This window comes from Pygocentrus nattereri, chromosome 5 (assembly GCF_015220715.1).
Source record: "Pygocentrus nattereri isolate fPygNat1 chromosome 5, fPygNat1.pri, whole genome shotgun sequence".
In the NCBI taxonomy this organism is placed as follows: Eukaryota; Metazoa; Chordata; class Actinopteri; order Characiformes; family Serrasalmidae; genus Pygocentrus; species Pygocentrus nattereri.
Window position 1 is genome coordinate 47,618,420 of NC_051215.1, and position 27,500 is coordinate 47,645,919.

General features: G+C 44.1%; 1 protein-coding gene across 2 annotated transcripts in view; it reads right to left on the reverse strand.

Annotated features, from left to right (window-relative positions):
• Nucleotides 1–27,500, reverse strand: part of maml3 (mastermind-like transcriptional coactivator 3) — a 173,051-nt gene that overhangs the window by 50,362 nt on the left and 95,189 nt on the right. For both annotated transcript variants that reach the window (XM_037538413.1, XM_017710203.2), the window contains exon 2: nucleotides 23,028–24,620. In XM_037538413.1, the coding sequence (XP_037394310.1) occupies nucleotides 23,028–24,620 (1,593 nt within the window). The remainder of the gene's footprint in view (nucleotides 1–23,027; nucleotides 24,621–27,500) is intronic.

Here is a 27,500-nt window from a genome sequence, read left to right on the forward strand (position 1 = left end):
TGATAGGTGGCCACTGCGGTGCCTGATAGCAAAGCTGGCTTCCATCAAACTGTCCAACGCAGCGATAAAGCACGCTAAGAATAGTGATGCGGGCGGTGCCGCCTCATGACCGACCCATCAGTGATCGTCCAGAGCTGCCAGCAAAACACACATGTTTCATGGCCAGCTGGTGTGACTCTGTTTACTGTCTTATTGGGTCACAGAGACTCACAGAGACACTCACAGAGACTCAGAGACAGCCAGAGAGACTCAGAAAGACACAGAGAGACTTGGAGAGACACAGAGAGACTCAGAGAGAGCCAGAGAAACTCAGAGAGACACAGAGAGACTCTGAGACTCAGAGAGAGCCAGAGACTCAGAGAGACACAGAAAGACTCAGAGAGACACAGAGACACAGAGACTCAGAGAGAGCCAGAGAGACTCAGAGAGACACTCATAGAGACTGAGATAGAGCCAGAGAGACTCAGCGAGACTCGGAGAGACACAGAGACTCAGAGAGAGCCAGAGAGACTCACAGAGACACTCATAGAGACTGAGATAGAGCCAGAGAGACTCAGCGAAACACAGAGAGACTCAGAGAGAGCCAGAGAGACTCACAGAGAGCCAGAGAGACTCAGAGAGACAAAGAGAGACTCGGAGAGACACAGAGAGACTCAGAGAGAGCCAGAGAGACTCTGAGAGAGACTCAGACACAGAAAATCAGAAATGAAAATACGTATTATTAATCTTACGAAAAAAGAACAAGTCTATTTCCACTGTCAGTCGACTGAATCTGTTCAGCTCTGATATTGTTCACTCTCACAGTTCAAACCTTCACTTCACCAAACACTGACATTGAAATGTCCATTATCTCCATCATCAGCCCTCAACGTTCACACCATCACAGACCTGAGAGAGAGAGAGAGAGAGAGAGAGAGAGAGAGAGAGAGAGAGAGAGAGAGAGAGAGGGAGAGAGAGAGCCAGAGAGAGAGAGAGAGAGAGCGAGAGAGAGAGAGAGAGAGCCAGAGAGAGAGAGAGAGAGAGAGAGAGAGAGAGAGAGAGAGAGAGCCAGAGAGAGAGAGAGAGAGAGAGAGAGAGAGAGCCAGAGAGAGAGAGAGAGAGAGAGCGAGAGAGAGAGAGAGAGAGCCAGAGAGAGAGAGAGAGAGAGAGAGAGAGAGAGAGCGAGAGAGAGAGAGCCAGAGAGAGCAAGAGAGAGAGAGGGAGAGAGAGGGAGAGAGAGAAAGAGAGAGAGAGAGTGTATGTGTGTGTGTCTGTGTGTGTGAGTGAGGGAGCTGCCGCAGCGCTCCCAGCGTGCTCTAATGACAGAGGAGAGGAATAAACCACCACACCTCCTCAATAACACACACACACACACACACACACACACACACACACACACACACACACACACACACACACACACACACACACACACACACACACTCTCTAGTGGTTGGTGTTTCCAGGAGTATCTAAGAACTCCCCCCCCTCTCTCTCTCTCTCTCTAGGAGTCTGCAAGCGGTGATGAGTGGGTGGATAGCGAAGCTGCGAGACATTCTGGTCAGGTTTCAGAGACAGAGAGACAGTAACAGTAAAATGAGTAAGAGAAAAGAAATGAAAAGAAAGGAAAGAAAAAGAAAAGAAAAGGAAAGAAAAATGACACTAACAAGGATTCTTAACCTTAAACTCTTTACAACCCTCTGGGATCCTGACTCTCATAACTACATAACTTACATATTAGGTCCTAAATAAGTCATAGCAGAATTAAATAACAAGACTTCAGAGGTAATAACTGAACAAGCCGAAGGTATAAGGTGTTCAGCTCAGAACTTATCATTCAGTAACTACTACAAATAACTTCTAGAGAGAGGAGTTAAAATGAAATATGGCACCATCTTTATGATTTCAATACCACAGAGGCTCACAATATTCCATCTCTCTCAATAACAAATTTCAGTACACTCATTTCTGGTTGAAGCCACGCCCCCTTTTGGTTTGAAATGTCAGGACAGGAGTCAGTACTGAAGTTCAGGTATCAGTATTGCTATTGCTAATGAATAACATAAGAGGTGTCCTAGAATAATAAATTCAGAAACTACTGTTAACTATTGAATAAATAATCCCATAACTACTATAAATGATTAATCAACTAACATAAACTGTTCACGTTTCGAGGGTTAAGCAGAAGGTCCAATAGAGGCTCCGTGAGCTGAGTTGGGTTTAGCTGCTAATGAAAGACTATGAAGAAACTGGCTCACCCAGACAGGAGCAGCTCAACATGAGCAGTCAGACGAGGTCACCGCACTGAGACAGGTTCTAATTAAGCATGAAAAACATTACACTACAAATAAATGACACTGCAGAATCCACAGATGATGTTTCCAAGTGTTGAAGATCTGAAGGTAAGCAAGCATCCAAATTGATCTCAGAAGGTGGTCACTGGGTATTAGCATACAGTTTCTCAGGCTGAGTTACAGTGTTTGACCACACTAATGAGCAATACACCATTTTCACTGGTGCCTGACCAGTAAACAGTAAAACAGTGACCAAGACTGAGTTTTTAGGAGCTTACAAGCTCTTATTTTTCATTTTTTGGTTATCTTAACATAAAGGTTTCTGTGGTGCAAGAAGTTACTGTCAGGCTAAACCCACGCTTGACAACTCTAGTAACTACAGACCGGTATCACTCCTTTCTTTCCTTTCAAAAATTCTTGAACGCGCACTCTATAATCGACTGTCTCTCTTCCTCACACAGAACCAGCTCCAGGACCTCAACCAGTCTGGCTTCAAACCAGCGCACTCAACAGAAACTGCTCTCATAGCAGTGACCGAGAAGCTGTCATCTGTCCTGATCCTTCTTGATCTCTCAGCAGCTTCTGACACGGGTCAATCACACAATCCTTCTGGACGTCCTCCTCAACTTTGGAATCACTGGCTATTCGTTGAAAGTGGTTCAAGTCCTATCTGGAGGATAGCTCTTATCAGGTAACATGGAGAGGGTTCGCATCCTCTCCATGCAGGCTCTCCACTGGTGTCCCACAAGGCTCGGTGCTGGGTCCTCTTCTCTTTTCTCTTTACACTAGCTCTCTTGGTGATGTAATATCATCTTCTCTTATCACTGTTACACTGATGACACACGACTAATGCTTTCTTTCTCCCCCTCTGACACACAGGTTTACAGTCGCATCTCTGCATCTCTGACGTCTCTTCATGGATGGCAGCTCAGCACCTGAAGCTCAATCCTAGCAAGACTGAGCTTCATTCCTGCAACTACAGGTCCTTATCATGATCTTGCATCTCATTCGAGGACTGTCTGATTATTCCGTCTGGATGGCCGGTTATCGTTCTCGACTCACATCACGAACCTAACTCGGTCATGCAGATTTGTATCGGTCGTGCAGATTCACTCTGCGTTTGAAGACAGCAAGAGACTGCTGTACGGACAGCCAGTGGGAGTTCGTTCCACCACTTGGGTGCCAGGACGGAGAACTCTTTATACAGCACTTAAATGAGCACTGAATTAAGTATAGATTGTAATGTACTGTACTGAACTTATGTATTGTATTGTAGTGTATTGTACGGTATTGTATTGCAATGCTTCCTTTTTCTGGGTCTCACCAGTGACTTGTAACGTCACCAGTGTGTAGCTTGTAACGTCTGTGTAACTCAAAATGGAAATTATGTTGCATGAAACTCACAACATGCAAGTAGCTGCATGAACGTTCCATTGTGCAAAGCCAGCCTTCGGCTACGTTCACATTACAAGCCTCATTGCTCAAATCAGATTTTTTGCTCTGACACGATGGTTCACACTCATTTAAGTAAGTGATTCAAATCTGTCATTAAAATGAACAAACCAGTGTCACGTGCATCATCAGCATACAAACGAGCAGAACGAGCCTTCGCTGCGAAAAAGAGCTCTGATTAGCTCTCAGCTGTTCAATATTAGAGCAAGACGAAAAAGGTGATGCTTTTCTACCGTTTACAGGCTTTAACTCATGACTGGCGCTGCTGCTATGGTGACGCTAAAAGACGGCGCACACGCAGTGGAAAAAAGCACATGAATTCCGATCTGAGCGTCACATTAATGCTGCATGGTCACAAATTACGTATCTGATCTAGGACCACATATGAAAGTGGCTCAGGTCGGATTTGAAAACATCAGATTTGTGTCCACACAGCCCTGAAAACATCAGATCTGAGTCCCATCAGGGCAAAAAAAATGGACTTGCGCCACATCAACCTGGTAATGTGAACGTAGCCTAAGACATATGATTCCTTAATAGATAACAATGTATTTTAAAGTAAAAGTAACAGGTTTTAATAACTGCTTATATCAACCCAAAAATATCCCGGTCGTTCCTACCCTACTCCTACCTACTGTTTTTACTCTTTATTCCTAGTTTGCAACTCTGAATGCAACGTTAATAATAAACATACAAAACTGGAGGGGGGCATGTCTCTGGAGGGGGGCCTGCTAAGCTAAATATATTAGCAACAAGTGTCTAGCTTAACCCGCACACAAACACAAGCAAACACTGAGCAAATACATTCTAAGCACAGTAGATGCTGAGTGTTCATAGATCTTCTGTTTGCTCTCTTGCTCTGTGTCAACTTCTAAAGCAAGAAAGCACTTCAGATCACACACACACACACACACACACACACACACACACACACACACACACACACACACACACACACACACACACACACACACACACACACACACACACACACACACACACACACACACACACATGAAACTCCAGGAAGCTCACACTATCAATCTGTCAGCATGGGGACCAGCGAGTGTCTAACAGAGGGAACCCAGCCAGCGTTACATGTCCAAAAGTTTGTAGGCACCTGCTGATCCAGTGTTCCTTCTGAAATCAAGGGTATTAATAAGGAGTTTGTTCATCTTTGTTACAGTAACAGCCTCTATTCCTTTGGGAAGGCTTCATCCTAGACGTTGGAACATTGCTGTGAGGATTTGACTGCATCCAGCCACAAAAGCGTTAGTGAGGTCCCGGTGCTGATGTCGGATCATTTATTGTGGATCACAGATGTTTGTATTTAAATTCTGCAAATCTTAAAGCCCTACTCTTGTTTCATTGTTAAGTTTGGAAACAAAAGGGTTCTTGAAACAGCCAGCAGGAATCTTTGTCCATGGCATTAAGGTAGATTTAGGTAAGCCAGGGGTCGGCTTTTTTTGACCAGCTGCGGCTCCACAGCAGAATTAAATTTTTAGGTAAAAATAAAAGAATCTTACATTGCAGTAAAATAAAACCCTGCTGATCGTCATAACACAGTTTTAACAGTTAAAACTCTTAAATGCTGGAGTTAATGTAGCCTATATCTGCTAATTCATCCTTTATCACCATGGCAACGACAACAATCTGGCCCAGCTAGTAGCTAACGAAAAGGCAGAGAGAAAGATTTAAGACAAACATCAATAATTTAGAGGCAGATGGACTTATTTGCATTTAGAATCACGCCAGCTGTTCTCCTGATGCGTTTATTCTGCTACCGGAAATTGTCAAAGAGTAAAAAGTCGCAAAGCTGAAGTCTCTTCTCATTCATCAGCTTATCGTTTGAATTGTGCCGTTCCACCTTAAACGGTGCAGCAGTTACATTCTGGTGCCTCAGACTCCATTTAAGGTGGAATGGGAAAATTTGAAGAAGCTGGTGAATGAGAATCTGACTTCAGCCTAGCAAAAAGTCAAACTTGAGAGACATTTAAGAGACAGTTCTACTTTTGAGGAAAGGTTTCCTGTCAGAAAAGCGGCTAAATCTGAGCTCAAGTTTAAAGCAGAGCAAAGTAAGTCTGCCATTTCAATTTTTCAATGCCTTTTCAGTGATATTATATATTTAGCCTGTAGTAGTACATAAGCGCATACTGAGACATAGTTACAGCCAAGATGGTAAAATGGACAAGAAGTGTTGTGGCTGTCAAGGTGGTTTGATTTTGGTGAAACAACGAAATGGCTCTTTTTAACATTTGGGTTGCTGACCCCTGAGCTATGTGAGCTCTCCTACTGGTTATGACTTCAAGAGCTGAAGAGAAGTTCTAATATGTTAGATTAACCATCAGCATAATTACAAAGTAACAGAGGAACAAACCAATCACATTTTGATTTCCACTGGGTGGGACCGATGCTGTGAGGGAAAGAACATCACTAAGATCTTAAGATTAAGTGACCCTTATTAGTCCCACAACAGGGAAATTTCACCTCCGCATTTAACCCATCCGTCAACTGAAACACCACATACACAATAGTGAGCACACACACACTAGGGGGCAGTGAGCACACTTGCCCGGAGCGGTGGGCAGCCCAATCCGTAGCGCCCGGGGAGCAGTTGGGGGTTAGGTGTCTTGCTCAAGGACACCTCAATCATGTGCTGTCAGCTCTGGGGATCGAACCGGCGACCTTCCGGTCACGAGGCTGGTTCCCTAACCTCCAGCCCACAACTTCTGGAAGCCTTTGACATGTCACTGACCTAATATGAGAAGCTGACTATTTAGGGAGTTATTAGAAATGGAAAACAGCAGCAGCAGCTCTAAATCAGCCTTCGAGGTAAACTATATGCTAATGTGCTGTTACAAGCTTCAGGTAAATACAGAACGCCTGAATAGATGTATTCCAATGTCTGTGTTTAATCTAGAAGAGCCTAAAAACGTTCTGTTATCTTAAAGCTGACAAGCTACTAGACTTCCACTGGGCTGCTAGCAGAAATGATCGTTATCTTAGGTTTGGGCTTTTCTCATGTTTTGACCTTGACCTTGAATGTATGTCCTGAATTGAGGGCCCAGCTCTAACAGTCATGGCTCAGCACTGCTGCAGAATGACATGCAACTTTTGTTTTTCCTTTTAAATCGGAAATCTTCTCAAACCTGAACATGTGTATCGTTACACGCACAACACAATACATCATGTAAATAAAAAAGAGTGGATTCGCAAATAAGTGCCACATTTAGTGCTTGTTCTCCTTCTCTCTGCAGCGCGCGCTTGTGTGCAGGTGTCAGTAGCAGTGCCACTGCTCTCTCTTTCTCTTTCTCTCTCCCTCTCTGTGCTGTGGATCAGGTAGCAGGGTTGCTTGGATTATGCTCTTTTAAGAAGGGATTAACCATGTTTCAGCGTTCAAGGCAAATTGCCCCAAGAAGACGTCTCTGGCTACAAAAAAGTTAAATTCTGCACCTAATCCTCCTCAAAGCTTCTTAACTCATCTCTCTCCCTCTCTCTGTCTACTCTCTCTTTCCTTCCCTCTCGCTCGCTCCCTCACTCTCCTCTCCGCTTGTCAGTGAGTGTTTCGAGTGCTAGCATCTCTTTAAGACAATTCATCCGCCTCTTTTGCGCTCTCTCTCCAGCTTCGACAGTTCTGAGTCTCTCTCTCCCAGACGTGGGTGCAGGAGAATTTCCCTGTATTACACCGATGGCGTCCTAATGCTTGACAGTCAGACGTATAATGCCACAATACATATTCCTACATGCAGAGAGAGAGAGAGCCGTGACACCCCAGTCTGACAACACAACTCTCTTAAATCACCATGAAGATGAAGTGAATGTGACACCACACTCAACACAATGACAAGACTATGAGAGAGAGCGTGAGAGAGAGAGAGAGAGAGAGTCTGCACATGTGTTATAGAGTGTTATAAACTGCATCAGTGCACTGTGATGCATCGGTCTGAAGGTCCGTGGATTCAGCTGCATTCCACTAATCCACTGATCTATGCATTGGGTTATTTTCACTAAAACAGAAAACATTTTATTGCCTGCACTGCAAAAAAATCTTAAAGCAAGTAAAATCATCTTCAATCTTGTAGCTCAGTGCTGTCTCTATATTAGGGGCCTGGCCCCACCAGATGTCGCTGTGGAGCATCACTGATCAATAATTCAGTATAACTGTATTTCTTCATAAATAACACTGTTGTGCACTTATTACATATGACAATGGTAAGGCTGTCAAATAGGGTTAGCTATCGTCCTGTGCCTGTTTTTTAAATGCCAGTAGGCCACCTAGTTTTCCCAGCAGCCTTCGTTTGGTGAGTGGGGGGCCGGCCCGTCAGCGTTTGTCTAACCAAGTGAGCAGTTAAAAAGCACTCTGCGCATGTCCAACGCGCTGTGAGGCACAATCACATTGGTCCCATGCTGAGAGCACCCAATAAAACATATTAAATGTCCTTACGCTCAGTAAGCCACTACAGTATGGGCACTGCTACACAGCTAGTCACTGCTGCTCATTAGTTGTGCTAGCCATTAATAGTAGCAAGGCAATATAATGAGGCAAGTCGAACATGTAATAAAAGTTAAATTTGGTTTCCTGCCTTTAGAGCAGAAATTAGAGGTTAAACGTTTGGGACCACACCAGCCAGAGGATTTCAACACCATTGGGTCCGGAAAGAACAAAACCTGCTCCTTCACTCCAGAGAAGTTCAAGAGAAAAACACGGTTAACGTTGAGTGTAGATAAAAAACACTCTTCGGCTTTCCTCACCTGCCCTTTATGCGCTTGCTGTGCTGTCACTTGAATGCGTGGATTGGTGGCCTTGGGAGAAAACTTGACAGGTTTGCCCAGATGAAAGACGGTCGTGCATCTTTTCTTTTCGAGCAGTGAACGTCACTGGCGTGTCATTCTGCATTATTACGAGGCACGTTATTCCTAATGCCCGGAAAGCGGGTTTCCCTGCTCTGATACGTTGCTTTAGGTATGAAGTCGCAGACCACAATGATCATTTACCGCTAGATAATGTTGGATTTGTAATATGATGCTGCATAACAAGGTTTAGTGATTTCCACTACCTCCTGCACCACACACACACACACACACACACACACACACACACACACACACACACACACACACACACACACACACACTTTCTAAGCCGCTTCTCCCTCAGAGTTGCGGGGTCTCCTGCACCACACTAGATTCATTTGCCACTGTTGTGAATATAGTCATAAGGAAGAGTTCATTTCTTTTTGTAGACTTTCTAAGTGAAAGTAAGTTAAAACATCTACTACAAGAAACTCTTAAATATGGCATTTTTATACAAAGAATTATAAAATGATTTCTATCTATCTATCTATCTATCTATCTATCTATCTATCTATCTATCTATCTATCTGTCTGTCTGTCTGTCTATCTGTCTGTCTGTCTGTCTGTCTGTCTGTCTGTCTATCTAAATAATTGCATTTGTATAAAGTTTTTCTTTAAAGATCTTTTTTAAACTTTTTTTCCAAACATTTCTTTAATTTTAGTTCACTTTTAACTACACTATCACTATTAAAACATGCTGTCCCGTTTTTTTATGTCATAACAGAAACAGAAAGGGTTTTCGTCTTGTTTTAGCCACATGCCTGCATTGCAGATCAGGAAGTGAGACTGCATCCCTGTCCCTCATGGCCACATGTGAACACATGATCACTACCGAAACACATATTTTCAGCAATTAAGTGAGCACATTTGTTTTAATGAAAACAGAATGATTTTATGTGTGTACAACTGTTCAGAGCTGTGTTTGCTAGTCGTGTACTGACTATTCAATTCAAAGGGTTGAATGAGACATTTGGCCAGACGATCTTCCAGTACAGACCTGGCCAACTGAAATCCAACCAAGAAAACACCACAAAGAAAAATCAGAATAAACAATATTGTTTTTTTTATTTTATTTGGCAGTCAGTCCTACATACATGAAGGAGCTTATTGTTAAAAGCATAAACAGATTAAGAAAATAAGTTGACAGCCTCTACCAGTAGACTCAAATGTAGGTGGAGCAAAGATAAATCAATGGTAGTGAAATTTTAATAATGCAGTAAAGCATTTAATAAATAATCTTAACTGAATTTACACTAAACTGATCAGAGTATTTGGACACAGAAAAAATGCAGTAGTAATGCCATATTTAAAAAAGCCTCTGAACAGAACTAATTATGTTCTCTGTTAAATGAATGAAGTGTTCTTTAAACACGGACTTCATCCTCATCATGCTCAAAGAAGCACACCGTCTGTGAAAAGTTATCCTAAATTTCCTTCGGGACCAATAAATTATCTATCTATCTATCTATCTATCTATCTATCTATCTATCTATCTATCTATCTATCTATCTATCTATCTATCTATCTATCTATCTATCTATCTATCTATCTATCTATCTATCTATCTATCTATCTATCTTGATAATAACACACTGTCATATTGCCCACCTTTAATGTAGAAAGGTAGAAGGAGCAAGGAGCAGCTTACACTGAAACTGGGTGTATGAAGGATTGTGTGTGTGTGTGTGTGTGTGTGTGTGTGTGTGTGTGTGTGTGTGTGTGTGTGTAGGTGTGAGAGAGAGAGAGAGAAAGAGAGAGAGAGAGGTGGTGTGACGCTGAGAAAGGCAGCTGTCTTTTGTCTTTTTTGTTGGGCTAGTGAAGACACAGGTGTTGGGGCAGAGTGTGGGAAAGAAGAAGAGCTTCAACACTGAGCGGGGGATGGAGGTGGAGCTTCGGCTTTGTGAGTACAGGAAGGAGGTGGCGCTTTAGCAGTGTGTGCTGGCAATGGAGGCAGAGGTTCAGTACTGTGAGTGGGCAATGGAGGCAGAGGTTCAGTACTGTGAGTGGGCGACAGAGGCAGAGGTTCAGTAGTATGAGTGGGCACTGGAGGCAGAGCTTCAGTAGTGTGAGTGGGCAATGGAGGCAGAGCTTCAGTAGTGTGAGTGGGGTGATGGAGGCAGAGCTTCAGTAGTGTGAGTGGGCAATGGAGGCAGAGCTTCAGTAGTGTGAGTGGGCAATGGAGGCAGAGCTTCAGTAGTGTGAGTGGGGTGATGGAGGCAGAGCTTCAGTACTGTCAGTGGGCATTGGAGGCAGAGCTTCAGTAGTGTGAGTGGGCAATGGAGGCAGAGCTTCAGTAGTGTGAGTGGGGTGATGGAGGCAGAGCTTCAGTACTGTCAGTGGGCAATGGAGGCAGAGTTTCAGTAGTGTGAGTGGGCAATGGAGGCAGAGCTTCAGTAGTGTGAGTGGGGTGATGGAGGCAGAGCTTCAGTAGTGTGAGTGGGCAATGGAGACAGAGCTTTAGTAGTGTGAGTGGGGTGATGGAGGCAGAGCTTCAGTAGTGTGAGTGGGGTGATGGAGGCAGAGCTTCAGTAGTGTGAGTGGGGTGATGGAGGCAGAGCTTCAGTAGTGTGAGTGGGGTGATGGAGGCAGAGCTTCAGTAGTGTGAGTGGGGTGATGGAGGCAGAGCTTCAGTAGTGTAGTGGGGTGATGGAGGCAGAGCTTCAGTAGTGTGAGTGGGGTGATGGAGGCAGAGCTTCAGTAGTGTGAGTGGGGTGATGGAGGCAGAGCTTCAGTACTGTCAGTGGGGTGATGGAGGCAGAGCTTCAGTAGTGTGAGTGGGGTGATGGAGGCAGAGCTTGCGTGAGGGAAGGAAGTGGAGCTTTAACACTGTGAGTGAGTGAAGGAGGAGGAGTTTCAGCAGTGTTGGGGGGGAGGTGGAGTTTCAGCAGTGTGAGCTGGAACAGAGTGGTGTTTTAGCCTCTCTCTCCCTCTGTACAGAGGAAGAGGTAGGAGGACAGAGGGAGAGACAAACTGAAAAGAAGAGGGCAAGAGCTCTGACACAACCACGCAGAAGGAGGATGTGTAGCGGCCACTTATCTAACCAAATCCCCTTCACACCCTGAGAAAACGTCCTGCACACACAGGCGCAACTCTGTAGGACGACCTTGTAAACACAGCATCAATAAAAGGCCAACAGAACAAAAAAGAGATTTCTGTAATCATAAGATGGAATTGCCTTGAGGTACGATAAACTTACGAATGTCTTCCTTCTTCTGTAAAGTTACTGTTTATTTAAATTGACTGATTATTTAAAATGACCTTTTCTTACGACAGAGGGGATGTGGTTTGTCCATTTCATCAGCTTCTGTACTAAAACGCAAAAATTAAAACAGAAATGATAAAAAAAAGAAATTTACGGTCTCTTCCTCTGCCCATCATTCCCTGCAGCTCCAAACACATCACAACAAAGACTGAAGCTCATCTCCAACATCTTCTCTACCAGCTCTCCAACTCACACACACACACACACACACACACACACACACACACACACACACACACACACACACACAAACCCCACACTTCCCTGTCTTGTGGCTGCCATTTATTTAGGCAGCAAGGTGCTGTGGGCCATGGTATCTATGGCAACACAGAGTGGCTGAGACGGCCAAAGTTTCTCTCTCCTCTCCTCACTAGAGGTGCAGTGAGAGAGGGAGGGAGAAAAAAAGAGAAAGAGAGAGACAAAAGGAGAGAGAGAGCAAACACAGAGAAAGAGATAAAAAAGAAAGGCAGAAAGAAAGACAAACAGGAAAGAAAGAGAGGGGGAGAGAGAAAGAAATAAAAGAGAAAGAGAGAGGGGGGAGATTGAGAGAGAAGTGAGCACAAGAGAGGCAGAGACAGAAAGACAGAGAGAGAGAGAGAGAGAGAGAGAGAGAGAGAGAGAGAGAGAGAGAGAGATATGATTCTTATTCTGTAGTGTCGGTGTTGGTTTCATAGCAGTCTGCCAGTAACAGCAACATTGTCCCTGCATACTAAACACACCACTGTCATCCAGGCCTGACTGAACGCACGCACACACACACACACACACACACACACACACACACACACACACACACACACACACACACTTCAAACTGGAGCGCCAGTTTTACAGCCGCACTACGACCACAAGCACACACAGAAACACACATATTGAGCGTGATCCAGTCCGACAGACCAGCACACGCACACACACACACACACACGCCAAGCAGACACCCTCTGAAACCCTCGCTCTCCTCACTACCATATGCCTCTGTGTACGCACTAAACACACACACACCCGCTTCCCTCTCCTCTTTTTCCTTCCTCGGTCCCAGTGCTGCCATGATCCACGTGGTCTCTCCATCTGTCAGTGTTAGAGTGTGGACAAAGAGGAGTGTGTGCAGCACAAGCTCAACGCACGCACACACATACACACACCGAGCAAGCCTGGCCATCAGACCACATGAGCACTAGAGCTGCTCCACACAGCCACTTCATCAATGTGTTTATATCGTCCAAATCCAACACGGCCTCTCTAATCTTTCCTCTGTAGCCATTTTATGACGATGGCTTCTTAACTGCAGGGATATTTACCTTTTGCACATGATTTGGAAGTTGACTCCACAGAGCACCTTCATCTGCTCATCACGATTGTCTCTGTACAACAGGGATGTGCATTCTGACCAATCTGGTCATATATTACACTATCAAGTGCTGTATGTTTGGTGTCTGATATCTATCTATCTGTCCGTCTGTCTATCTATATATCTGTCTATCTATATATCTGTCTGTCTGTCTGTCTGTCTGTCTATCTATCTATCTATCTATCTATCTATCTATCTATCTATCTATCTATCTATCTGTCTGTCTGTCTGTCTGTCTGTCTGTCTGTCTGTCTGTCTATCTGTCCGTCTGTCTATTTTTATATCTGTCTGTCTGTCTTATCTATCTATCTATCCGTCCGTCCGTCCGTCCGTCCGTCCGTCCGTCCGTCCGTCCGTCCGTCCGTCCGTCCATCTATCTATCTATCTATCTATCTATCTATCTATCTATCTATCTATCTGTCTATTTATACATCTGTCTGTCTATCTATATGTCTGTCTGTCTACCAACATACAGAACTTCTACTTCGTCTTTCGGCTGCTCCCTTTAGGGGTCGCCACAGCGGATCATCTGCCTCCATCTCACCCTATCCACTGCCTCCTCTACTTTCACACCAACTATCTCCATGTCCACCTTCACTACATCCATAAACCTTCTCTGAGGTCTACCTCTTCTCCTTCTACCCGGCAGCTCCATCTCCAACATTCTTTGCCCAATATATCCACTATTCCTCCTCAACACATGTCCAAACCATCTCAACCTGGCCTCTCTGGCTTTATCTCCAAAGTGCTCCACCTTCACTGTCCCTCTGATCTGCTCATTTCTAATCTTGTCCATCCTTGTCACTCCCAACGAAAATCTCAGCACCTTCATCTCCGCCATCTCCAGCTCAGCCTCCTGTCTTTTAGACAGAGCCACAGTCTCCAAACCATCATCCAAAGAACCAACATACAGAACAAATTCGAATGAATAGCCCAAATAACCACTTCTGCAACTTGTAAACGTCTCAGGAAACTGGATCCACATGTGCAGGTGTGTGACTGTTCCGCTCAAAGGGTTAATGAATGAATACTTGGGTTCACTACGGGGAAGGAAAAGGCAAATAAAATAATAATCATGATAAAAAGAAGAAGAAGAAGAAAAAGAAACCTACATAGGCTGAAAGTAACACAGGGCTGTAGGCTTACTTTTTAAGGTGGTAGCACTAGTGTTATGAAGCTCCAAAATTAGCTAATATCTGATATATATAAGCTCCCTCTTCAGGTGGACTAATAAGCTAACTGAACTAACCAGAACAACTCTGATTGAGATCTGAAGATCGTCTTCTACACAAAGTCTTTTCTCCCTAGTGGACGACGTCCAAAACGTTCGCTGGTCAAAGAAATATCTTGAGATATCTTTCGAGAACGAGCTAAAATAAGCCCGAGCAGTTAGTGAAAAGGCTGAGGTGCAGGTGCTGCTTCATAGCAGCAAAACACAACATGACGTAGATCCTTACTCGCAAATACACATTTTACAGTCCGGTTAAACCTCTCACTGAATCGCTGGTCTGTGTATTTTGTCTGTCTTCCTGTAAAGGAACGTAATGAATATTCAAGTAGAAATTTCAGTTTTCAAATACTGGCTTTATGATTAACCGTGTATCTTAGCACTTGGGCGCGTCGCTTGTACACAGGCCTTCTTATTATAATTGGACAGTAATTTTCAGGGTTCAAGGAAACACTGTAGAAGCCAGAATCCTTGGGTTTCTGACAGGATACACACGGAAATAAGGTACAAGATTGATATTCTGGGAAGAAGCATTTATTTATTTATTTATTTCACAGACTCTGTATCTCCACCTGCCTTTCACTTCTGAAACTCCTGCCTTCCTACAAAGCATGAACTCTAGCTGGCACGAGGAATAAACTCAGCCTGGCAGCGTTCCCCCGAAGTTCTGCAGTGCGATAATCATTAAACGGTTAACTGGTCAAATGGTTAAATGGTCATTAAATCATTAAATGGTGTTAAAAACGATCTGCTCTACCAGATTACAATGATTATTGGGCTTATGGGAAATAAGACCCTGCATTTATCAGCTTGTGTTGCTGTCTGCCCCCAAAACACATTCGACAATAAGCTTCTGCAATTTCTGAACGTTTCAGAATGAACGCAAATATGATCAATTCTGCATACAAATTTTCCTGCAAGCTAATTCTCAATAGTTCACACCTCTCAGTCACTTTAGAATGATTACAGCTTTGTTCCTCATTCAGGAAGCATCTAGTGTCGCACTAATTAAAATCTCTGAATTTGCAAAGGACAAACATATTAAAACTAGATGCGCATTTCCTGAAGGAACTGCAAGGGTGCTTGAAAAGAGCTGCAAGTTTGTGTGTGTGTGTGTGTGTGTGTGTGTGAGAGGGAGAGGTGTGTGTGTTTGGGGGGGGGGGGGGGGGGGGGGGGGGGGGGGGGGGTCATTCAAATGAACTGTCACTCTGTTATTATGCAGCTCTTAGTGGAGAAGCCTTGTTTGAGTCCGATTTGCACCCTCCGAACAAACAGTCATAACTCAGGAAATGTTCACTCTATCGCTTAACCGGATAGATGGTGTGAGATAAGACCCCTTGAGGATTATTTTGGTGTAACGTTGTGTGTATTGAGAAGGAAATATCTGAGTTATGACGAGTTAAACACAGAGAAAATCTTGAAATAAGCCGATTCTGATTTTGAGAAATTTACATGGGAGTGAATGGGGCAGTTTTCTGTGCCTAGTGCCAAACAAATGCTCATAACTCTAAAGCTAATTGATAAAGTGATGAGATATTTTGAGCTTTCGGAAAGGACGAGTTTCTCTAGCATTTAAAACTGAAATGGAGTTTCTAGGTGAAAGTTTAAGGATTTTAAAGCAGATTCACTGCGTGATCAGCTGTGTCTGTGAGACTGAGTGGCCTGCCGTGACGTCATCGATGTCAACTAGAATCTGAAGTTCTGAACATTCCGCCGTTCATTCTTATGGGAGGTTTTTCATTTTTAAACTTAATTTTAGTAAAAACTACCAATCCGATCGGCTCCAAACATACAGAGCACAAGTCACAGCGCTGAGACCTTCGAAACGCAGTTTGAACGGAGTCTGTACGTTAAGCAGTTCGGGCTGTATTAATGGCAGAAGAGTGTGGAAGAAGAATAAGAAGAAGTATGAGAGATAACAATAGAGATAACAATAGAGATAACAATAGAGATAACAATAGAGCGCTTCTTCAAGCACCTCTAATAATATTATACAGTTATTTCCAAATAAAGAATTTTGTAAAGATTTATGCAATTAATTACACTTTCTTTTAATTTACATTGTCTATCGGAAAATAACATTCAAAAACAGGGAAAAGGTTGATTTTTCGTTCTGCAAATCAAGACTATACAAAGCAATATCTTTTCATCAAATTAAAATTATATTAAAATATCTCCTTTTTTATTAATAAACACAAATGTGGTAATAGCACACTTTCCAAAGAAATTCTCCAAATGTGTCAATGAGCGACAAGGGTGAAAATCAATGTATCAATACAACATTATCTTTTAATTACTGGCTATATCTGTGATTTATAAGGATTCAGTCTTAGGCAAACACAGACGAACAACTTAGATATCAATATTAGGCACACACCAGCACTGCTCATCCCTGTGAAGCTGCTCTTCCTACTGTAGTAGCCCATAAAAGTAATAAAACAACATAAAGTAATTAAACAACAAAAGAAAATGCTCAAAAGTGCCTACTGTGGATTACGGACACTTTGAAAACAATGGCAAAAAAGGGGGAAAAACTGTCTCAGTTATTGTGGATGAACATTGGCTTGGCCCCGGAATTCTCACATCAGTGCATCCCTAAAGATTATATTAACACATTTCCTAAGGCTCTGCTCTAAGACTGAATAGTGTTTTGAACCCTGAGGAAAACTAAAAAGACTTATTCCAGTTACTAATTTGTACTTAATTTAAGAAAACGAAGCTAATTTCACAGCGCAGGCAACATTTTCAGCCACAATTTACTCTTGCTCTCAGACATTGTTCTGAAACTCACAACTTCTTTTACCCGCCAGAGCTTCAACAATGGAAATAGTTTGCTACCCAACTCTGCTAACTGTCCTGCTGGTTCCTGCTGTTAAAAGTGAATGGCGAGACTTCTCCTTTCCACTCTAACAAGGAAAAATTCCGACCTGGCATCCTGAAAAAGCAATTTGTTCAAGGACTGTACGACAGTTTCTGAAAAAATACCTCAGATGTGCATTATTAACATAAAAAATACATATTGATTACTGTCACCGCCGTTTTGTCGCTGTGGTAATCATATTACTTTGATAATACAATTGATACAACATGATGACACAACACAGTTTTGTCCTGTTGGCCTTACTCCTTACAAAATGAGCTGTACTTGTTGAACTAGCTAGTCAAGAGTCAGTGGCTCAGCAATAGTGGTGGACACCATGATACTATGACATCTGTGGTAAAGTGTTATGTTAAAATCTGATGTAACCCAAAATACACACAACAATTCAGAGTGAATTGTCTCTCCTTAACAACACACATGCACAAACACACACCCTGACAGGCAGTGGGCTTTGTTTTGGTGGGCAGGGCGACAGTGGGTGGTGGTTTTGTCTGGTGTCAGTGTTGTGGAGAACGCGGCAGAAATGTGCAGCCCTCCGGCCCCTCCCTCCACAAAAGCCTCTCCAAAGGATCTAAGAGAAGCTCGACTCAAGCTCTAACACGTGTGCCTCTGTGTGTGTGTGTGTGTGTGTGTGTGTTGGGGTGGGGGGGGTTGATGGGGGGCGGGTGGCGGACGGAGGAGAGAAAGCAATATCTCTCCCTCCTGTGGATAAAGAGGCAGGGGGAGGGGAGAGCACTGGAGCGGCTGGGTGGTCTTTTTCTCTCTGTCTCTTTCACAACACATCGCACCGCACTTGAGGTAGATTCCTCACCAGACACACCGTCCAAGAATTAAACACGCATGATGTGAGAGAAAGAAACAAAGAACCATTTAATAGCTAATTACATTTTCCACATACAGTGGATGTGTTTCGGCGACTGAGCACATAAAGACAAAACTACACATCAAAATGAAATAAACATATTTAAAATAATACATACACAATATAAAAATGTGCAATACTCTACAATACAAAAGGAATGGATATCAGGAGATTTAAATAGCACAACTACACAGAAAGAAAGAAAGAAAGAAAGAAAGAAAGAAAGAAAGAAAGAAAGAAAGAAAGAAAGAAAGAAAGAAAGAAAGAAAGAAAAAGCAAGAAAGAATGATGATTGAATGAGGAAGAAAGAAAAAAGAAACAAACAAAAAATGAAAGAAATAATACAGATTCATAGAGAAAAGAAAGAAAGAAAGAAAGAAAGAAGGAAGGAAAGAAAGAAAGAGAATCTCTCTGTGTGCCTCTCTCTACACAGTAGCTGTCTAAGAGGCTGATTTAACTGCTCATTTAAGTTCCTCCCAACCAATCACGTCCTGAACCCGCCCCCGCAATGCCTCTTTAGCTCAAACCCCACCACCTCACTGACTTTACACACACACACACACACACACACACACACACACACACACACACACACACACACACACACTCGCACACAGAGACCATCAACACACTGTGTGTCTCCCCCCTCCCGCCTTTGATCACTAGTGAATAAATCACAGTCACCAAGGCGATATGCAAAACGGCGAGGAGTGACAATTAAAGCCTGACTAACGAGCTTTTAAGGAGCGGGCTGAAGTTTCATAATCACACGCTAATAAGATTATGCAAACTCTGCCATTCTGCCACCTGTATAAAAACACAGAACACATTCTGTGATCTGTGTATGTGTGTGTGTGCGTGTGTGTGTGTGCGTGTGTGTGTGTGTGACGCTTTCTAACTGTCTGAGGAAAAGTGTGTGGGTGGGTCGGTGTTTGCCATATGTTATTGTGTATCAGACTGTGTGTGTCCATGAGCATATTATTTTACATGGTTCTTGAAGTGAGGGTGTTTGTGTGAGTGCGTGTGCACACAGAGTTTTAAAAGCCTTGTTATAATGCATAATTAACTCTGATCGCCCGAGCCCTTACCCTCGCTGTCTCTCTTAAAGCATCAGCTGCCAGGGAGCAATAAGGCACACAAGCTGATCCTTCTACTCTGCCTCATCGCAACAGCCAATCAGATGCTTCACAGCTTCAGAACCAAAATCCAAACACAGTTCAACTGCCCATGAAGTCGATTAAACCACAACATGGCATTTAAGATGCAAATGAAAGCAAATAATTCCAAAGACCATACAGGAAAGTCTGTCCTCTTGGCAGAAATTTTAGCAGCACCCTCAGGCAGTTACATCCAGCCACACAAGACCAGGCTCTTATCTCTGCGACCGTGGAAAGACCTATAAATCCAAAACTGATAGCCCTGCTAACGTTTCAAAAACAAAACCACTGGTAAAACCTAACAAAAGTGACATTAATGGTTTGGAGCGTTTGGCCAAAATCACACAGACGGATCTGGCTAGGACTGGGTATGGCAAAAAATGCTGAAACAAAGTTATAGTATTCCACTGACATCATGCAATTCGCTGATGCCACCATTCTGGCAGACAACTTCACGTTCATTCAGCAGTTTGTTATAAAATAAACAAAGTCCTTGGGCAAGACTCCCAACCCTACCATTGCCTACCTGTGTAAAATGATCAAGCTGTAAGTCGCTCTGGATAAAAGCGTCTGCCCAATGACATACATTTAATTTCAAGGAGAAGCTGGCAAATAAGAAGGTAACTACAGCTTAAGTGAGTTTATAATTTAATATATTGGCAGTTTGGGCAGCTATTTCCATTAATTGTTTTTTTAAATCCCATCCACCAGAATTCTGAGCAGGATTTGTGGATTCAGTCCACCAATCAAGCTAATCTTCTCTGTGTAGAGTTTTCTGGAGACAGGATTCACCTGTCCACAAGTCTGTAAAGTGCATGGCATTTAAATGCTGATTTACACTTTTGCAATATGTGCATTTACTCATACACCTCCAAAAATACGTTGTGTGAATCTGTGGACTAACTTTCTTCAGAACCACCCCAGAAAAATACTGTCAGCAGTCCCACGGTGAAAACTGACCACTCAAAATACCAAACTACCGCACTATCGCTCTGTAACGTCTTAAACTACGGTATAAACTACGCTTAGGATGGTTTAATCTCTGCTCTATCCCTTTGTTAATGTCTCCTAAAATCCTAAGGTCCTAAAATGAAACGGGGGAATCGACACTACACGACTTTGAACGTCCTAACAGATTCCTAAAATGCAAAGCATCGTAAACCTAACGTCGATTTTTCAGTAGCGAAACTGCAGCATGGGGATGACCACGTGGTGGAGAAACGCAGACCACAGTAAGATCCAGAGACACCTGAGTGACGTGATATGCTTGTGTTGAACAACGCCGCTCATACGGTGCGCATACACACCTCTTCAGCTTCATTTCCACTCTTCTAGCTCTTTTTTTGTCTGTTAGCTGAATCACTCGTTCTGTTACATCGCTGTCCATCTCATAACACACGACTCATGAACATCATAACATCTCCGTTAACATTTTTGACTAGTTTCTGGTTAGACATACAAACTGTGTCCTACATCCTGTACTTAAGCGCTGCTGCTGGACTGCTTTACCATATAACCAAGCATCAAACCACAAACCTAATAAACTGCTAACAGCGTGAAATACACTTGTAATGTTTATATGTTAGGCTACAAGCTGTTGGCATGATAGGTACAGACCAAGCTAGCACTAGCTCAAACCCACACTCATGATTGGAAATGCAGCTGCTACTGTTGCTAGTGTTACTCTGCCGTTTTCATGTGGAAGAGAGAAGCACAAGTCTTCATTTTTCAGGGTATCAAACAGATATTATAGGGTGTAACTGTGCGGTCAAAACAGCCACTGTACGTTTATCAGATGGAGATTATACAGAAGAACAATGAAAGAGTGGGACGGTCACTCCCGTAAAAGAACAATAACAACAACAAAGAGAGGCCAAAGGAAAGCAGAAATCATGTTCTTTTGTCGACTCTCCTTCCAATTTCCGTCCTTTCCTTTGTCCTCGTACCTCCTTCCACACTTTTCTCACAATCCGTTTATCTCTCTCATTTACAATCTGCCTTCATCATTTTCCTGCTCTTCTTTTGCGAGTTCTTCCTTCCATTTCTCGCTCTCTCTTTCTCTCGTTCTATCTTTCTTTCCCTCCTCTGCTGCATTTTCCTCACGACTGCCGCAAAGGACCAGCCGTCATAAATCTGCCCCTTTATTGCAGCTGAGGAGAGAGGGAAAGAGAGAGAGAGAGAGTGGGGGGGGGGGGTGAGATATGGAAGAGAGAGAGAGAGAGAAAGGGGGAGGAGGAATATCTAATCACTGAGCATGAGACACAGACCCTGATGAACAGATGAAGAGGGGAGGCGAAGGTAACAGAAGAGGAAAAGTGGAGAGAGAAAGACACACAAAGAGGGGGGGAGGAGGACTGGAGAGACCAGGGACATCATTAACGAGCATAATTTACAGGTCAGGCACTAGAGAACTCTCCTAGAGATAAAGACAAAAAAGCACATACACACCATTCCTTTGCACAATCAGGCAAGCTCATCTAGCCCGTCCATGTCTGACAAAGAGAACCCTAAAGGAGACTCGTTAGACTGAGTGATCGCCTCTACTAAATTTCAAACCCCTCGTTAGCTTTAGATCACTCGAGCCGCGCGCTTAAAATCATTAAGCCTGCAGACGTGACATTCGAACGATTAGTAATGGAGACTCGAAAATCCTCTCATCCCTCTGACAGATGAGGTGGAGAGGCATCCTTTCTTCTCTGAGATAGATTGAGGAAGGGAGAGGAGGATTTTGGCAGCCACAGGGACACCGGGGGCTGCCGCATAGACATTAATATATTAGAGAGTGTCGATTTCCTATTCCGAGAGCTAGCTGTTGCTGGGGCAACGGCCACCATTACTGGCCCACTGCACAACACAGACATAAAATATAGAATTATGGGTGAACGGGGCTTTAGAATGGAATTATGGGCAAGCTGGACTCCACAATGTCTCTGGGCGAACAGTCAAAAGCGGAGGTGCCATCTTGCCTTGATCTTTTTCAGCCTGCTTTAGTGGAAACGGCAAAAACAAAATGGAGGGCAAGATCTGACAATTTCAGCTCCCTGTAACAAACAAGATCTCATACAACACCGCGCAGCCATAGAGAACACCGACGGTGCTTGGCAGTACTTCGACAGTATGTCACCTACGGTCATAAACCAGAGCTTCCCAGTGCTATTTCAAGAGCACCCCTGTCCTACAATTAAGTTGAGTGATACTTTTTAAATCCGCATTTAATCCCATCTGTGAAGTGAAACACCAAATACACACTAGTGAATACACACACACTAGGGGGCAGTGAGCACACTTACCCGGAGCGGTGGGCAGCCCTATCTACGGCGCCCGGGGAGCAATTGGGGGTTAGGTGTCTTGCTCAAGGACACCTCAGTCATGGACTTTCGGGGCTGGGGTTCGAACCGGCAACAGGGCCAGTTCCCTAACCTCCAGCCCACGACTGCCCTGGTGTTATTATGGTGTTTTTCTTCTATAAAACACCTCATACTTTATATCAGCTTTTTATCAAGCGATTTCTGAGTTAATCAGAGTAAAACTGGTAGATCTGGGTTCGGAGCCACTACAACCAAAGACTGGAACAACTGTATGACTTGAATTTATGAGCAACACTGTCCCTCAGCTTTCAAACCTGACGTGTCTCAAGTTCCAACAAAACTCCACGGTTTAGCCTTAACTGGTCCCAAAAAGCCTTGACAGAAACCAATCTAGCATCTTACCTGCGCATGTTGCTGTATCGCACTGTACGGCAAACTCTGACCAAGCACCTTCTGCTTCATCATCATCATTCTCTTCTGCTCTTCAGTCAGATGTGCCGTCTGGCCAGGTATGGGACCTTGAGCTGGTGGTGGCCCTCCACCCTGTCCCCCTGCTCCTTGCATGTAGGGCATTATGGGGTTTTTGGCCTGGTTGGCCATGGGTGGGGTCATCCGCTGACTCATGTGGTCCACACCGCTGAAATGACTCAATGGTTTGGTGTTGCTGTACGAGAGCTGTTTGTTCAGGGCGTTCTGGGCAGCCATGCTGGCAGATTGCTGCTGCTGTTGCTGGTTCAACATGTTCATGTGGTTCTGAGGGAGGTAGTTGTTCATGCCAGCTTTGGGCATCATAGAGTTAGGGGCATTGAAGGCTTGTGGGTACATCATGGGACTATTTGGCTTGTCAGGATTGAAAGGTCCCCCATATGGGCTTGTTGGTGCTCCTGCGGGGGACCAGCTCGCAGCCTGCGACTGCTGTTGATGTTTTTGTTGGATGAGCTTGGCACGTTGCTGTTGTTGCGCTGCCATTTGCTTTAACTGTTCAGCAGGTGAAAGTTCAGTGGTTGGTGGAACGGGAACAGGGACTGGTCCACTTCCTCCTCCTGGTCCAGGACCACCTGGCGCTATTGGGGTCGACCCTCCGTGACCTACACCTGGCCCTGGATTAATCATAAATCCATTCCCAGGCCTGGAGGTCTGCGTCTGGGCCTGTGTGGGAGTTTGTGGTGACCGGGCAATGCAGTTGGCAGGTGAACCTGATGCCATTGCAACTGCTGGCGACTGCTGCAAGGGTTGCTGGGGCGGTGTGCCATTGGCAGCAGTGGCGAATGGTGGTCCAGAAGACGCTGGCCGCACCTGTGGTGAGCCTATAGACATCTGTCCACTCTGTGTTTGTGGTGGGTTATTGGGCGCTGCGGCAACCGGAGGAGGTGCAGGCTCTTGCGGCTGCTGTGTTTGCTCTGATGCGGGACGTGCAAAGTCACTAACCTCCTTCTTTTCCTCAAAGTCCTCATTAAAGAGGTCGTGCATGTCATCTTCTGGAACCGTGTTTGCCAGCTCATCAATCAGCTCCTGCCACTCCTGATCGTTCAGGTTAATATCAGAGAACAGCTTGTTCTGATTGGACAACGACGTGTCTGACGATTCTATCCCACTTGGGTCATCCAAAGGCTCAGGTTTTATGTCTTTCAGAAGGCTGAAGCCGTCATCTAGATCTAATGATCCATTCAATTTAATGTCCGGCATGCCGCCATTCTTGCCCAAATCCTCTGTTCGCCCTGTAATGTGGTTGGTCCCAGCATTGCCATTACCCATTGCATTGTTATTAGATGTTGCGTTGTTGCTTGTAGGTAATGTGGGTTTGATGTCCATTTGGTGAAGTGGAGAGATAGGGGGTACACTGCTGGACAAAGTGCTCAGAGAGTCCAGCCCACCATTACCCTCTTTACGCAGTCTCTTTGTTGTGGGAGAGTAGCTTCCATCACAGATCCCGTTCTGGTCACCATTTAGCGGAGATCGAGCATTGTCCAGCTTTCTCTTCACTGTCTCTTGGAGCTGAGAGAGAGAGAAAGAGAAAGAGTGTTACTAAGTTTACAGACATAGTGAGGCTAACTTGCGTAGTGTTACTTTCAAAAACAATGACCTTGGTCAAGGTGTACATCTATTAATTATGCTCTCAGAAAGTTTGCGTCATTCTCCTCAAAACGGCAAATTCAAAAGACGTTCTTAAATTAAGCAGGAGCTTTCTGCTAATTTCTACTTGATTTTGACATTTGTCAAATGAGGGCATACTCTCGGCCTTCCATAAACGGCCTACAATTCCCATAATTCCAGTGGTTGAGAGTTCTATAATCGGTGCAGATGCTTGGGTTTAAAGAAAGGCCTCTTGAGAGGTAATTACACTCTCATTCAAAGCAGTTAACTGCTCTAAGCTTTATGGGGAGGTCTTTCTAAACGGAACTGCTCTTTTAGCAGCACACAATCCTCTGTCACTAAACTAACTACATATCTCTCTCACACACGCACACACACACACACACACACACACACACACACACACACACACACACACACACACACTCTACATCTGCCTCTTCTTACACTAGTCAGACGGAGGATCACTCAAAGAGAACAACAAGGTGATAACAAAGCCCAGTTAGCGCTTAATCATTATCCTGAGAGCCAGAGTGAGCAAGTGAGAGAGCAACTGAGGCAGAGAGAGAGAGAGAGAGAGAGAGAGAGAGAGAGAGAGAGAGACAGAGAGAGGGACAGAAAGAGAAAGCGAGAGAGAGAGTCAGGTGCAAAATGAAATGGCATTTGAAAAAGCTTCATTGTTCACACATGGGCAAGCCCCTATCACACTCGCGTTCCCCTGCTTAATTTGTCTCAGCCATTAAGTTCTGTCTAAGCCACATTTCACAATCATGTCAGACAGACACAAATGCAGAAACACACTCACACAGACACCCACACTTTTAACCAGTTCTTAAAATAAAGACTTGTATTGTTTAAACTGAGCTGAACAACTGAAGTTTAGACGGAAGACCATGCCTGCAATTCCTCTGTTCTAGCTGGTGTATTCCTAGTTTTCATCAAGAGGGCCTGCAGGATTTAGTCACTCTAACTAGATAACCAAAGACCTTTGTTTTTACATGATGTGTAGGTGGAGGGTGGGGCGGTTAGGGGTGTCTGCTCCACCGTTGGCAGATTCTACCTGCTAAGATAAAGTCCAAGCAGAGGGGCAGAGTGACGGAGAGTTGTTTCCCTGATCGCCAATAGATCCATGCCTACACTGAGACAAGTGCAACCGAGGAGATGCAGGGTGGCAGGGGTGAACACGCAATTGCAGGGGTGGAGAGTTATTCTGTCGACAGCAAAACAACTCTCCACTTAAAGGCGCAACCTTGCCCTACAGCAAGGTGGAAGCCCATGACAGGCCAGAAACATTAAGGACGCATCTAAAGGGGCCAATTAGATTTCAGGAAAGGACCACAATCAGAACCACAAATGGTTATAGCCTTCTTTGCAAACAATATACACCAGATGGATGTAAAGGCCACCACACACCAGTGTTGCGTCATGTAGCAGAATGCTGCTAAAGAATGCCAGCAGTGAGAGACGATAAAAGATAAAAAAAAGTTCATTTTTACACGATACTCAGTCAGAAACAGCCTGTTTTCAAGCTGAAGGACACAAATTGAAAAAAGGCTCGGACGGTAACATTAGCTGAGATAACTCACCATTGGCATGTGTCTCCTTACCTAAAAGACTGGCCGTCTTCCTCTGTGTAAATTTCAAGTCACATATGATCTACTGAGGCTTTTGTGGTCTCAATATGGCATTAATGTATCTAGTAAATCATCATTCAAAATGAGCATCTCAGCCTCGACACCCTGAAGCAGCATTCCAGACAAATTCTAGAAAAAGTTACCCTTATTACTCCCACAATGAGGAAATTTCACCTCTGCATTTTAACCCATCCGTGCAGTGAAACACCCACATACGCCCTAGTGAGCACACTTGCCCAGAGCGGTGGGCAGCCCTATCCACGGCGCCCAGGGAGCAGTTGGGGGTTAGGGGCCTTACTCAAAGGCACTTCAGTCACATACTGTTGGCTCAGGGGATTGAATAGGTGACCTTCCAGCCACAAGATTCCCTAACCTCCAGCCCATGACTGCCCTAAAATGCCCTGGCTGTATCACTCCTATCAATTACAGTTACAGTCGTATTTTAAATACAGTCAGAAGAATTCCTGCAAATGCTCCAAGCATTTAAATACAGAGGATAGTTGCAAGTAGTTCCATTTACTCTGTTATGTGAACTCAAGTTTAAATTGTTGCTGTAATAATGTATCTTTCCGCTTGACCATGGACGAGAGGGAGGCGTGGCCATGCAGAGCAAATCTTGTAAAATAAGCTGTTGAGGATCATTTCAAGAGGTGTACAGGTGTTGCTTGTGCTGCTCTGTGCTGGGCTGTGGGGTAGGGGGGGATGGCTGGCTAGAAATGACCAGCTTACTATCTCAGACAGGCAGTCAGCGCTGGGTGGTGGCTCTCTGCTGCTACCGAGTTCAAGAAAGAGCATGCGCAATGTTTCCCGCGTCTCCTTTCATTGCCAATGCTACGATATTTTAATACATTTACTTCTAGTTATTTAATTCCGGGCTCCTTTTACCTCACCCTTTATTTTACTGAAGTATCGATACGTTTTATGAGTACATGTTTAGGCTACTCTACTTGGAAAAAAAAACAAAAAACACACATCCTGTTGCCTCTTCATTTTTTACACCGTTCTGATTGTTGGCAGACGCTCCCTTACCTCGATTTTACAAGGCAGGTTGTCGGAGAAATACCAGCAGCTAATATTGACATGTAAAAAACGACAGATGCTTTCTCAGGATGATGAGAAAAAAAAGAGCTGAAAGAATATTCAAGGA